Consider the following 12,998-nt stretch of genomic DNA (forward strand, 5'->3'; position numbering starts at 1 on the left):
GTCGGACTTGGGCCTCATCATCAAGGAATAGGTTGTTAAAAAATGATATACTAGCTAGAACACGACAACATGACACAAAGACCTGGCCAGGTGTGGAGACCTGGAACATAGGAATTTGTTCTCTTTAAAGATTTTAGGTTCGAAACTTGTCAGATAATATCAATTTTTTTGAAGCCAGTTCATACGGAACTTAATTTGCTCTTGCGATAATTGGACTTCCGGCAAGTAATTGGTTAGATTGAGTCCCAAAAATAGTTGATATGCGTGTAAGCTGATTCACGCAAATTAAAAAAAGAAATACTAGAACAACGCATAGATGCCAATTAAGGTCGGTCCAACTCCTATATATAGCCATATAGGCGCATCACAAGGCACATTTGGTATACAACTCTGTTATTCATAGTCTTTAGCTGAAGGCAAGAAAACTCATAGAAAGCCATCGTAGAGAGAGAGAGAGAGAGAGAGAGAGAGATGGGGGCTGAAACCAAAGGAAACTTGGATTATTTGACTAAGATTCCAGAGATAAAGTTCACGAAGCTGTTCATCAATGGAGAATTTGTTGATTCCGTTTCAGGTTTTCCCATACTTCTTTTTTTTTTTGAGCTAGATGTTGAATTTCGTTTTCTTTTTTCCTTTTCAAGTTTGCTTTTCAAGTGATCACCGTAGTAGCATTGTTCATCTCAAAATTAGTAGCCACTATTTTCTTTGGAGAATTTTTAGGAGGTCCACGATAACGTGTTTTTAACTAGACGAAGATGAACAACAACTCTCTCAATGGACTTCTGATTTGAAGCATCCATCCCTTTTCTTCCAATGCTCATAATTCCAAGGAAATAGAACAACCCCCCACACAGCCCCTTTCCAAACTTTGCTGTCAAGACTTAATGCCCTTTTAACCAACCCTCAACTACAATCACATGAAAATAAGATGAAATTTCCTTTTTTTTCTGACCATCAAATGAGACCCATTGCTGATAAAAAGAAATGAGACCCATTTAAGAATGATCAAGAAAGAAGAAAACCCAGGAGTGGAAGACACCAGAAAGATTGAGGTTGTTCTAAAAAAGAATCAATCTCCAACATCCGTTTAATCTTTGAAAACCTCCCCAAGAGTTCAGTGGTCCACTTCTACCTTCTTCCATCCGCAAAATATTGAGAAGCCCTACAATAAAAAAACCCACACAGCAAAAAAGAAAAGGAATCTTCAAGGAGTAGTAATTACCCATAATAAGAAGTAAACAATGATTAAGCAAACAAAAAATAAATAATAATACCTACTAGAGAACAACCTGGAAAATTCAGGTTCATGATTCTTAAAATCTGCTAGAAAAATGGCAGAAACAAAAGAAGCAGCAAGTTGCAGAGACATGGTTTGAAGAACGGCGTCGCTCACACTGACCCCAAGAACAACAAGAAGAAACTAGACGACGATGAACAACAAGAACAAGAAGTGGACGGGACGAAGCTATTGACAGAGCGTATTTCGAGTCAAAGGAGGTGCCGCCGTGGCGGAGCTAGCTGACGGTCAGGACGTTCGCGATGAGCTTTGTCTGGGAGAGAGAGAGAGGAGGCTGTGTTCCAGATTTATTTTTGATCTAGGGTTTCTCTCTAGCTATATATAGGTGAACACTTTTATCTTGGTTTAATTTCTTTTTTAAAAGAAGTGGATTTAAGGCCTTACCAAACTATATTAGTGGACTAGAAGGGTTATAAACATTAGAGGTTGACTAACTGGGTTATAAGTTCTCTGTAATGGACCACAGACCAATTTTTTTAGAAAGGGAAATACTAGAACAAAGCATAGATGCCAATTAAGGTCGGTCCAACTCCTACATATAGGCGCATCACAAGGCACATTTGGTATGCAACTCTGTTATTCATGATCTTTAGCTGAAGGCAAGAAAACTCATAGAAAGCCATCGGGGAGAGAGAGAGAGAGAGAGAGAGAGAGAGAGAGAGAGAGAGAGAGAGAGAGAGAGAGAGAGAGAGAGAGAGATGGGGGCTGAAACCAAAGGAAACTTGGATTACTTAACTAAGATTCCAGAGATTAAGTTCACGAAGCTGTTCATCAATGGAGAATTTGTTGATTCCGTTTCAGGTTTTCCCATACTTCCTCCTCTTTTTTTGAGCTAGATGTTGAATTTCGTTTTCTTTTTTCCTTTCAAGTGATCACCGTAGTAGCATTGTTCATCTCAAAATTAGTTGCCCCCCTATTTTCTTCCGTAATTAGATTTGATGCTTTCCTATCTCGAGCTCGAGCTTCTGGTATCGTCGGTCTTGTGTTCCAATCTTGCTTGTTTAGGCAAAGATCACTCTTCTTTTCTGTAAAAAAATGAAGAAAGAATCACTAGTGAAAAAATGAAAGCTCGCGGCTGAATTCCATGGCCGGCGGTAGGCTTGTTCACAAATGAGAAGAAAAAAAATCACCAGTATTACGTTTTTGATAACTCAACGGCACAATAAACCGACTAGTTTGGAAAACCAATTCCACATGTGCCAATGAGGGAGCCAATTTATGTTCGAACACAATTTTGTGTAGATTGACAGAGTAAATGCTTTGTCCAAGCGGAGGTAGGACAAGCGGAGGTAGTTAGTGGGGGAGGTGAAACGTGCCACTTCCGTTTTGAAAAACCAAAAAAAAAAAAAATACACATAGTAAGGTGAAATCAAAAAATTTGAAGAACTTTGCATAAAACTCTCTTTGGTTAAGTTGGCAGCGTAGCTTCTATTGAGACATTGAATCCCCTAGCGCCTTGTGTGTTTTTTTTTCTTTCCAAACTCTCTCTCTCTCTCTCAGCTTTGTAATTTCGAATTAATTGGAACTAAACGTGACCCATTTGGAAACAAATTTTTTTGCAAAACCCATTCGAACATATAAATTTTTTAAAAACTAATGCGGTTCGACTAGATATTTACAAGTATGAAAAGAAGGTACTCTATACAAACACTATCAAAAAAATGCAATTTAGAGAATGGTGGTTTCGGATCAAGAAAAAATTATATCGTAATGTGCATTTGCATACCATAAGAGTTGAATCAAGCCTTTATTTCTTTTTCAAAAACGAAAAATCCACGACAAAACCTAATCATTGAACGGTGTTACCCCCGCATGCGAATTCTGACTCCGCCCCTGTGTCCAATCATATAGAGTGAGAGTCTATTTTTCTTGTAACAAATATGCATGCTTATGACCATCGATCAAATTTTTTATTTTTTTTTCCGTATAAACACATCAAAGTTTTTTTTTTAATATTTTTTATCCGCAACACATCAAAGTTCGAATGATAAAAATGTCGCTTTACGCTCATATTACAGAAATCAATCGTCATGCGAAAATATACACGTTACATACTAGTATATGTATATACAAGAAGTATTTTCCAAGTAATCGAAGGCTGCTTGGAGAACGGTCAAAGTCAACTGCCCCAAGCGCACACGATTGTGTGGTCCCCCAACAGTACCTATGACGTTTCGATAAGATTGTAGAACTTCTAAACGTACGGTTACCGACAAGGGAGTCCAATCTTGCAAATGTCGTTTGCCGTAATAATAGTGGACCGATTACGAACTGTAATTACGACATCACAAATTAATCGTTTCCTCCGGTATATACACAAGCTCGTTCGGGACACCTCGCATTATTAAAAAAAAATGTATTCATTATTATGCATAATGATCTTGAATAGTTGGTATACTACTAGTATTTTTGAATCATCAACTCGATCCATCGGGGCGGTTAGAAATTTAAGAGAAGCTAATTAAATTTTGGGAAATGATTTTCGCATTCCTTTGTTATCCATTGGCACTCTCTTTTTTGTTTTTGCTCACTTGAAAGTACCAAATTGTCTTTCGAACAAGTAACTTAAGAGGTAAGGGTAATTTAGTCATTTCAACTTGACTACGTAGTAGTATTTGTTAAAGGGAGATTATGATTTACTAATTATTTAACTTAAATCCGTAGTGAAATTGGAGATTAATAATTAAATTTCTGTATTTTCCTTGATTTTGAAAAGGGAAAACGTTCGAGAGCATAGACCCAAGAACGGGGGAAGTGATAGCCAGGGTTGCAGAAGGGGACAAAGAAGATGTGGATTTGGCTGTCAAGGCTGCCCGCCAAGCATTTGACCATGGCCCTTGGCCTCGCTTGCCTGGCTCTGTAAGTATATTATTGTCGTTACTGTCTTCTGCCGTCAAGTTGGAATAATCATCTGTCTTGACGAGACAAATCTAGAAAGCGTAAAATCATGAACCAAAAAAAATGGAAGGACAACTTCCTGACTTTGGTCATGATGATCCACTCAAGAAAAAAGAAGGAAAATAAACCATGGTTACAGTGTTTGGCCGAATGTCACATTCTAATCTTTATGTAATATGAATCTGTAGCAGTAGCTAAGTTTTTTCAAATTTTCTTTCAGGCAAGGAGAAAGATACTGATGAAATTTGCAGATTTGATTGACGAAAATGTGGAGGAACTGGCAGCATTGGAGGCCATTGATGCTGGGAAGATCTTCGGTTGGGGAAAGGCCTTCGAGATCCCAGGCACAGCGGAGTCTCTCCGGTACTATGCTGGTGCAGCAGACAAGATTCACGGAGAGACGTTGAAAATGTCGAGCGCGAATCAAGGTTACACGTTGCGCGAGCCCATCGGTGTCGTGGGCCATATCATCCCTTGGAACTTCCCGAGTACCATGTTTCTGTTGAAGGTTTCGCCGGCACTAGCCGCCGGTTGCACCATGATCGTCAAGCCTGCTGAGCAGACGCCCCTTAATGCTCTCTACTTTGCTCATCTGGCTAAGTTGGTAGGCTTTTGGTTATTTATACACCCATAAAAAGGCTCATCAAAATATTCGAAAAAATCTTTGGGCGACTTTGATTCAATTAAAATGTGGTCTGTAACACTTTTTTTTATTTGAAAATTTCGGATCACGCATCCCTACCTTTGCATAGCATGATTTTGGCTTTTCACAATATTTAGAAAAGTCTAAAGTCGCTGAATTTGGACACCAAAAACTGCACCTAAAATGAATCATATGGTCTAGACACATCTAAGTAAAATCTAGACTATGTAGTGCAATTTATGCACGATTTTGTGCGCCCTGGTTCTCTGCACTGAAGGCTAAGCTCTTTATCGATTTTATCAACAGTACTATTTCATTTGTATCATGATATTTTCTTTCATTTGTATCATGATTTTTGTTTCAGGCCGGTATTCCAGATGGAGTGCTAAATGTGATAACGGGATATGGAACGACAGCAGGCGCAGCCATTAGCTCTCATATGGACATTGATAAAGTGATTGCCAAAATTTTACTTATACTGAGAGTATTTCTTTTTTAACAGTCAATTGATATCACCTGATGTTAATTTCTCATCTCTTTATTTTCAGGTTAGTTTCACAGGGTCTACAGAAGTGGGACGCCTTGTAATGCAGGCTGCAGCCACCAGCAATTTGAAACCTGTCACGCTTGAACTAGGAGGCAAGAGTCCTCTCATAATTTTCGACGATGCAGATCTTGATCATGCTGCAGAACTAGCCCTCGCTGCTAATTTGTTTAACAAGGTAATAAAACTTTCAAAAATTGTTCAAATCCCTTGTGTAGTCTGTCACGTGACATAAAATGGAATCCGCCATGATCTCATTCGATGATTCAAGTTGTTCATTTTGTAAGACTGAGTAATCACATGACAGACCGTTAAATGAGAAGATCCTTGCTCAACCATAGGAGGGTACTGGTTTGCGTAAAAGATATGTTCTTTAGATTGATGTATGAGGAAACTCTTTTTTAACACCAAAACTCAATACCTGACTCTGTTAATTTTCCTCGTGCTCTCTTATTACAGGGAGAAGTTTGTGTGGCGGGATCGCGTGTTTTTGCTCAGGAAGGAATTTATGATCAGTTGGCGAAGAAGTTAGGAGAGAAGGCAAAGACATGGGTGGTTGGAGATCCTTTTGATCCTAACGTTCGCCAAGGACCACAAGTAAAAGCTCTAAACTTACACTTCTTCTGTCACTCTAATTGTAAAGTACAAGTAAAATTGATGAAATACGCTGCCTCATACAAATACGACATGTGAAGATGCCAAATCTTCTATCGTCAAAACCCATGTTAACAAATTGACTTAACACTTTCCCGTAATTTGAACTTGCAATAGAACGCGTGCAAGATATTGTTGCTAAACTCGTGCCTTGAACATCAATCTTAAAACTCATGCAGATTGACAAGACGCAGTATGAGAAGGTGCTTTCGTACATTGAGCATGGCAAACGAGAAGGAGCCACTTTGGTAACTGGTGGTAAACCCTGTGGCGAAAAGGGATACTACATAGAGCCAACTATTTTTTCTGATGTTATGGTAAGCCCTTCCCCATCCAACAATTGCCTTCTAGTCGAGCTGTGTGAACAGCGTGTATTCTCTGTGTGCGTGGTTTATTCTTTCATTGATCGATCTTTGTGGATTTGAACAGGACAACATGACGATTGCAAAGGACGAAATATTTGGGCCTGTGATGTCTCTCATGAAATTCAAGTGAGTTTCCATTTCTAATGTTTCTCGTCTTTTTAGCCCCTCTATAGACTACTATAGATCATGAAACTCGTAAAGCAATTGTCTTTTGGTCGATAAATCTATGGAGAAATTCACGATCCAAACAACCTTTTACCCTAGCCGAAATACAAATCAAACGTATTGTAGTATACAAGGTTATACTAAGAAAGTGGCCAAGTGGGTATATTTTTGCAAGAAACAAAACCTGTTTGCTTACTTACCCTTAGAAAACAGTACGTACCCAAGTGATAAATGTATTTTGTAGGACCGTGGAAGAGGCAATACAGAGAGCTAACGCCACAAGATACGGGCTAGCAGCGGGGATAGTGACCAAGGACCTCAACGTGGCCAACACCGTCTCAAGATCAATTCGAGCTGGAACAATATGGATCAATACTTATTTCGCTTTTGACAAGGACTGCCCCTTCGGAGGGTTCAAGATGAGCGGGTTCGGGAAAGATACGGGCATGCAGGCACTTGAACAGTATCTTCAAGTCAAGTGTGTTGTTACTCCCATTTACAACTCTCCTTGGCTGTGAATCGATATATTTCTTCACCGTTTGATGGAAGAAGATCACGCTGCGTTGACTCTGAAATTTCGAACTCTTGTACAACCTTCTATTTGATGAATAAAAGATATTCCATGTTCAAAAAGCAATACTCCAGTGGAACATTCCCCAGTGGATCCTTTAGCTTCTTTGGTTATTTTTGTTGTACATAGTTGTGTCTTTGATGTTGCTCAGAGCCTACTGTTTTGGCTCTGTTTTTTTTTTCCCTCTAATAATTGGGTCTTGCATGACCTCGTGAGTTGTATCTTTTTCTGGATTGGCTTGTGTTTTCGTTTTGGCTGATATATGAAAGTACCTTGACCGCGGAAAAAAAAAACTCCGTGTTGCTTTTTTTCCCCTCTTGGGTACATCTCCAGTATCGGTTTGTTAGGTCCCTTAATTAGGACTTCTCATGGAGTGAATGACAATATGATTGTAATTATGTTGGATGACTAAAGATCACAAAGACTCTCATACTCCATAGGTTTGAGCCAACCGGCCGGTCCTGATAAAATGAGCATGTATCCCGAAATAACTTAAGTTGGAACATGTAATTTTTATCAATAACTACAACAGACTAACAGAGTTCTGATGAAACTGTAGAATGCATCTGGAAAGGTATCAATTATGTCCCTCCAATGATTGAGGACTATTCTGAGCACCAAATAACTTCTTGACCTCTCTACTCTTCCCCCTGAAGGGCCTGAACGTAGGGCACACTAGTACATAGATTGCATTGTCAGAGGGGAAAATGAAGTAGGAAAGGTAGATATAGATTTGTTTGTTTTATTTACCAGGGCCACATCAAGAGTAATCAGGGCTGGCCCCAGGGTAATCCTCCCAAGCGCTCGGTGCTGGGCAACCCCCGGGCCGGGCCAATCAAAAAAAAAAATATTCAACGTCAAGATATAAATATTAAAAAGGTTTTCAAAATAGCAGAATCTTTTTCCTTGGTTTAGTGGTCACGGCAACTGCCAAAGCTTCTGGAAGTTATTGCTGTGTTGAGTTCGATTCCCGGCCCGCCCTTCTCTTTTTTTTATTTCTCCATTTTTAGATTTTTTTATTTCTCCATTTTTAGATTCTATCTCCTTTTGTTTTCCTTCCAATTCACATTTTTTTTTTAACAGCCCCCCAATTCGCTATTTTAGTTCTAGCTCTTTTTGTTTTCCTCCCATCCATAATACTACTGAAAAAATTACTTTGTTGGAACTTTTTGGTTTAACAAACACAACAATTATGTATAAAAGTGATATGTTCTTATATTTGATTAAAAATAAGCAATAGTTAAAATATTTCAAGTGAGCTAGCATGGTTTTTGTTTTTATCGACAAACTACCATTTTGCAAGAAAGATTAACAAGATTGGCTACAATCTCAATGAAAATGTGGCACCGTTCCACTAAGAGCATTTTTGGGCATTCGGGGCTTTTTAAATTTTATGTTTTTTGAGACACGTCATTCTCTCACAAATATTAACTAAAAAGCCCAAAAATCCAAAAAATAGCGAAACAGGCCCCGTGGACAAGTAAAGTACGATGAGTCGATGACTCAATTGAAAGTTTTGCTTCGAAAAAAATGCAAAGGAAATGTTGTTTTCTTTGAATCGATTGTCCTAATCCCAAAGCACTATAACCACGGTCATTTTGATGTTGATTTTTTTGAAGTTGTTCAAGCTAAAAAAACAATATAAATTTGTATTTTTTTGGATGCTTTTATGTGTTTTATTTTATTTTGTATGGGTGAATAAGCAACAAAGCATAAGATTAAACTATGATAACTCAAATATCGGAACTGACACTGAGAATAATGCGACCCTACTTTGGTTTACTAGGCTTGTCACCATCAAGCATTTATACTTTCACCTTAGAATGCTATGATTGGGACACATATATTAGGATGTGATTCGGATTAGATATTCTCGCGCAGATTAAACGGTTCTAAATATATTTCTGTCTGTGGCACTACTTTTCACCTTACTGGGTGGATGGCTTAATCTCGTATGGTTGCCTTTCAAAAAAATTCTCGTATGGTCGGAGCGATCTGAACTTTTGCAAGTGCAATAAGGTTAGCTGGCCCAAAATGAAAAATGGGTCGAAGCATCCGAAAACCATCTCACTAATAAGTGAATTAGACTAATGTAAATGAGCAGAATTATGCCGTATAGTGAGTTATTCAAGCGTAGACAAAGCCCTGCCGATCGGCTCCCCCCTCTGGTAGCCTTTTCCCCAGTCCGATCGGCTGGCTCTATCTCTCCGATCGGCCTCCCCTTTTCCGACTCCCCTCCCTGTCCGATCGGTTTCTTCTTCTTTCTCTACCGTGCGGGGCTGAGTTCGCGATTTGGATTTTTTAAGTTTTCTATGCAGGTTGTGGTTATGCTGGAGTGGCTATCGGGCTTAACTAGACCGCGGCAGATTGTGGTCGTGCAAGTTCGGCGGCAGATGTTTTTGGCGGAATAAGTGGCTTAACTAGACAGCGGCAGATTGGACTACTGAACAAATCTGCAATGTTCAGTCAAGCTAATTTTTCACGTGGATGACATGCTTAGTAAGTTCTACGAAATGAATAAATAACTATTGTTGAACGTGGACAGAAGAGAGAGCCCGCCAAGAACAAAAACTGAATCGGACCAAACCGAACCTGACCTGACCAAACAAAATTGGACAGCAGCTTTGTATGTGTCACCTTAACATGTCAAAATTTGTGATTCATAAATTAAACAATAGAATCTAAGAAATAATCCAAAATTCCAAACAAACAGCATTTTACATTCTTTCTTTTTTTTCTTTTACATATAGCACTTTCCATCCTCAATTTCTCATCATCAACATTTATTTACAAATTCCAAACGCCATACAACAAACCCCAAAATCCAAACCACTACCCAAAATATATATATATATATATATATATATATATATATATATGTATGTATGTATGTATGAAACACTTTTATCTAGACCTCCTATCTACCAATTACCTTAATAAAAAAACATTTATTTATGATCACTTGTGCGCCTTTCCTCTGAGCTTAACACCGAGGACCCTCTCCATCTTCCCCAGCACAGCCTGATTCGGCACCGCCTTCCCGTTCTCGTACTCCTGCACCACCCGCGGCAGCTCGTTGATCTGCTTCGCCAGCTCGGCCTGGCTCATCTTCTTCTCGATCCTCGCCTTCTGGATCGCCTGCCGCACCTCCAGCCCCACCCTGTCCAGCGCCGCCGGCTCCGCCGCTTCGTCCAGCTTCCGCACGTTCACGGCCGTCGCCGGCGGCTTCTTGTTCGCCCCGGCGTCGAACTTCTTCACGGTCTGGACCTGGGCGCCCGACCGGAGAGCCTGGTTCACGACCTTCGGGTCGCGCAAGTCGTGGGTCTTAGGCTTGGACTTGTGGATCACCACGGGTTCCCAGTCCTGGGTCACGGTTCCTGAAAATCGGCTAGGCATATCGTCGGAAACGAAGATTGATTCGTTAATTGATATCAATGATATCTACGTAAAATTGGAGAGAGAATGTATCGATTGATTTGTAAACAGAGGCTGTGGGAGGGGAAATTATATATAGGACACAAGGGGGTCTGGAAAGTTCTTGGCGTTTTGTATTCAGATGGATAGAATTGGTTGTTTCTCTGGAACGTTCTTGAGGATGGATTGACGTGGCGTTTTTTGATATCGGGTGGGATGCTGATTTGTTCAACCACGTTGAAATTGACAGCCTTGGCCCCCAAGTATTCTTCCCTATCCTTTTTTTCCCCAGAAATCCTACGAGGACCGACCAAAACCCACTGAAATTGTACCGACGGCCACCGCCGGGCCGTCTCCGGCCACCGGACGGCCGATCCAAGCCGTCCAATAATTCTAAAAAAAAAACTGAGGGGGTCGATGCGGGAATCAACGGCATCCGATGTGTGTATGGTGGTTGGATCAAGCACCCATTTTTTCGTATACATATGTATAAGAAAAAGTTGGGTGCTTGATCCAACCACCATACACACATCGGATTCCATTGATTCCCACGCAAACCCCCTCGGATTTTTTTTTTAGAATTTTTGGACGGCTCGGATCGGCCGTTTGGTGGCCAGAGACGGCCCGGCAGTGGCCGTCGGTACGATTTTGGTGGGTTTTAATCGGTACGACTAGCAATACTCCTCTTTTTTTCCATCTCGTTTGTGGGCGGCTGTTGCCCCCATAGATTCGATTCGATTCTCACCATCAACGAATTTCAAAACTGTCGGCCCCGTTCGTTTAAGAATTTTGGATTCTAATCATTATCATATTTTTCTCCAATCATTACTATCATCTTTCTCTTTATCTCTCTCCATTCATTACTCATATTTTCAATCATTACTCTATTTATTTTTACATTCATTATCTATAAATCCAAATTCAAAATCCCAAAACGAACAGATGGTCCCAAAGATTTAGGCCCCGTTCAATTAAGATTCTTATTTTTTAAGTATTTATTTTTTGTTTTACGAGATATGTCATTTTCTCACAATATATTACCTTTAATTCAATAAATAAGTATTTATTTAAAAAATAGTGGAACGAGAGTATTTGGTTAGCATTTTGTCTCACCTTTAATCTCAGACCAAACAAAAGAAGATAAAGTTTTTATGATATGGTTCTGTTTCTTATTCCAAATTCATTATTTTTATGAATTACGAAGAGTTTTTCCGTATGGGATATAATTGAACTTTTTAGGTGATAGTGATATACAATTCGAGCTTTTTAAGATTTTTTTCATACCAAATTGCAGTGTTATGATGGACCATTTCAAAATACTATCCACTGAAGTAGGATCTCTTTGAATGTGAAGAGTAATTTAAAGGGGTTTGAAGGGCAATTTAAAGGGTATTTTCTTCTTTTAAGTGAAAAACGAATAGAGAAAAAAAAGATACTTTAAAGGGGAAATTACATATCAATGGAGAAAGGAGTAAATAATGCCCAAGTGATGGAGAGGTTTTTTCAAAATTTCATAAATATGGAACGGAGGAAAAATAATTTCCCATACATGAAACGGAGGAAAAATAATTCCCCATACATGGAGTTCGAATCTGGATATCCTAAGTTGCCATTTCCATGAAGGGACAACTTAGGTTCATAGAAGGGACCTAAGTCTATGAACCTAAATCTATCCGCTTCTACATAAATCTATAAACCTAAGTCGTCCCTTCTATGAACTTCTTAAATATTCAATTTTTTGAGCATTTCTTCAATCTCCTTATCATTTCTATTATTTTCTGAGAAATTTGAGATCTGGGTTACTTGTAGATTTGAGTTTTTAAAGTATTTTGAGATTAGTGTATTTTGGCTAATTTTTTAGAAAGAGAAATGATAGAGAAAATAAGATATATGTTTTCTAGCATCCACTTTATACTTTTGCTTTTAGATTTTAGAAATTGCCACTTAAAATTTCTTGTTTGGTTTTACTTGAAAATGTGAAGAAGTTATGCTACTAGCTAATAAAGGGGCAATTTAAGTTCATAAAAAGGGCAACTTAGGTGCATAGAAGGGGCAACTTAAATTCAAACTCAGATTTGACTACAAACCGACTTCTTGTTTTGGGAATTTTTTTCCTCCGTTTCATGCATAGAGAATTTCAGTTGGTCCATTTCATGCAAATCTACAAGTAACCCAGATTCCAAATTTCTCAAAAAATAATAGAAATGGTAAGGAGATTGAAGAAATACTCAAGAAATTGAATACCCAGGAAATTCATAGAAGGAGCGACTTAGTTTCATAGAAAGGGCAACTTAGGTACATAGAAGGAGCAACTTAAATTCATGGAAATGGCAACTTAGGATATCCAGATTCGGACTCCATGTATGGGGAATTATTTTTCCTCCGTTTCATGTATGGGGAATTATTTTTCCTCCGTTCCATATTTATGGAATTTTGAAAAAACCTTT

General features: G+C 38.9%; 2 protein-coding genes across 3 annotated transcripts; one reads left to right on the top strand and one right to left on the bottom strand.

The window, feature by feature from the left end:
• The first annotated feature begins 372 nt into the window (after window positions 1-372).
• On the top strand, window positions 373-7,360 carry LOC131320181 (aldehyde dehydrogenase family 2 member C4-like). 2 transcript variants are annotated; one of them, XM_058350782.1, is made up of 9 exons: window positions 373-574; window positions 4,014-4,156; window positions 4,416-4,799; window positions 5,203-5,292; window positions 5,387-5,560; window positions 5,842-5,979; window positions 6,216-6,353; window positions 6,466-6,527; window positions 6,811-7,360. In XM_058350782.1, the coding sequence occupies exons 1-9, from the start codon at window positions 472-474 to the stop codon at window positions 7,082-7,084; spliced, it is 1,506 nt and encodes a 501-aa protein (XP_058206765.1). In that variant the 5' UTR covers window positions 373-471; the 3' UTR covers window positions 7,085-7,360. The 2 variants fall into 2 exon arrangements, with proteins under 2 accessions (XP_058206765.1, XP_058206764.1); XM_058350781.1 differs by lacking the exon at window positions 373-574 and adding an exon at window positions 1,936-2,098.
• Window positions 7,361-9,836: 2,476 nt separating this feature from the next.
• On the bottom strand, window positions 9,837-10,723 carry LOC131320182 (multiprotein-bridging factor 1c). Its single transcript, XM_058350783.1, has one exon. The coding sequence runs from the start codon at window positions 10,531-10,533 to the stop codon at window positions 10,096-10,098; it is 438 nt and encodes a 145-aa protein (XP_058206766.1). The 5' UTR covers window positions 10,534-10,723; the 3' UTR covers window positions 9,837-10,095.
• Between the last annotated feature and the right edge of the window lie 2,275 nt (window positions 10,724-12,998).

The sequence above is a fragment of the Rhododendron vialii genome, chromosome 3a (genome assembly GCF_030253575.1).
Source record: "Rhododendron vialii isolate Sample 1 chromosome 3a, ASM3025357v1".
In the NCBI taxonomy this organism is placed as follows: Eukaryota; Viridiplantae; Streptophyta; class Magnoliopsida; order Ericales; family Ericaceae; genus Rhododendron; species Rhododendron vialii.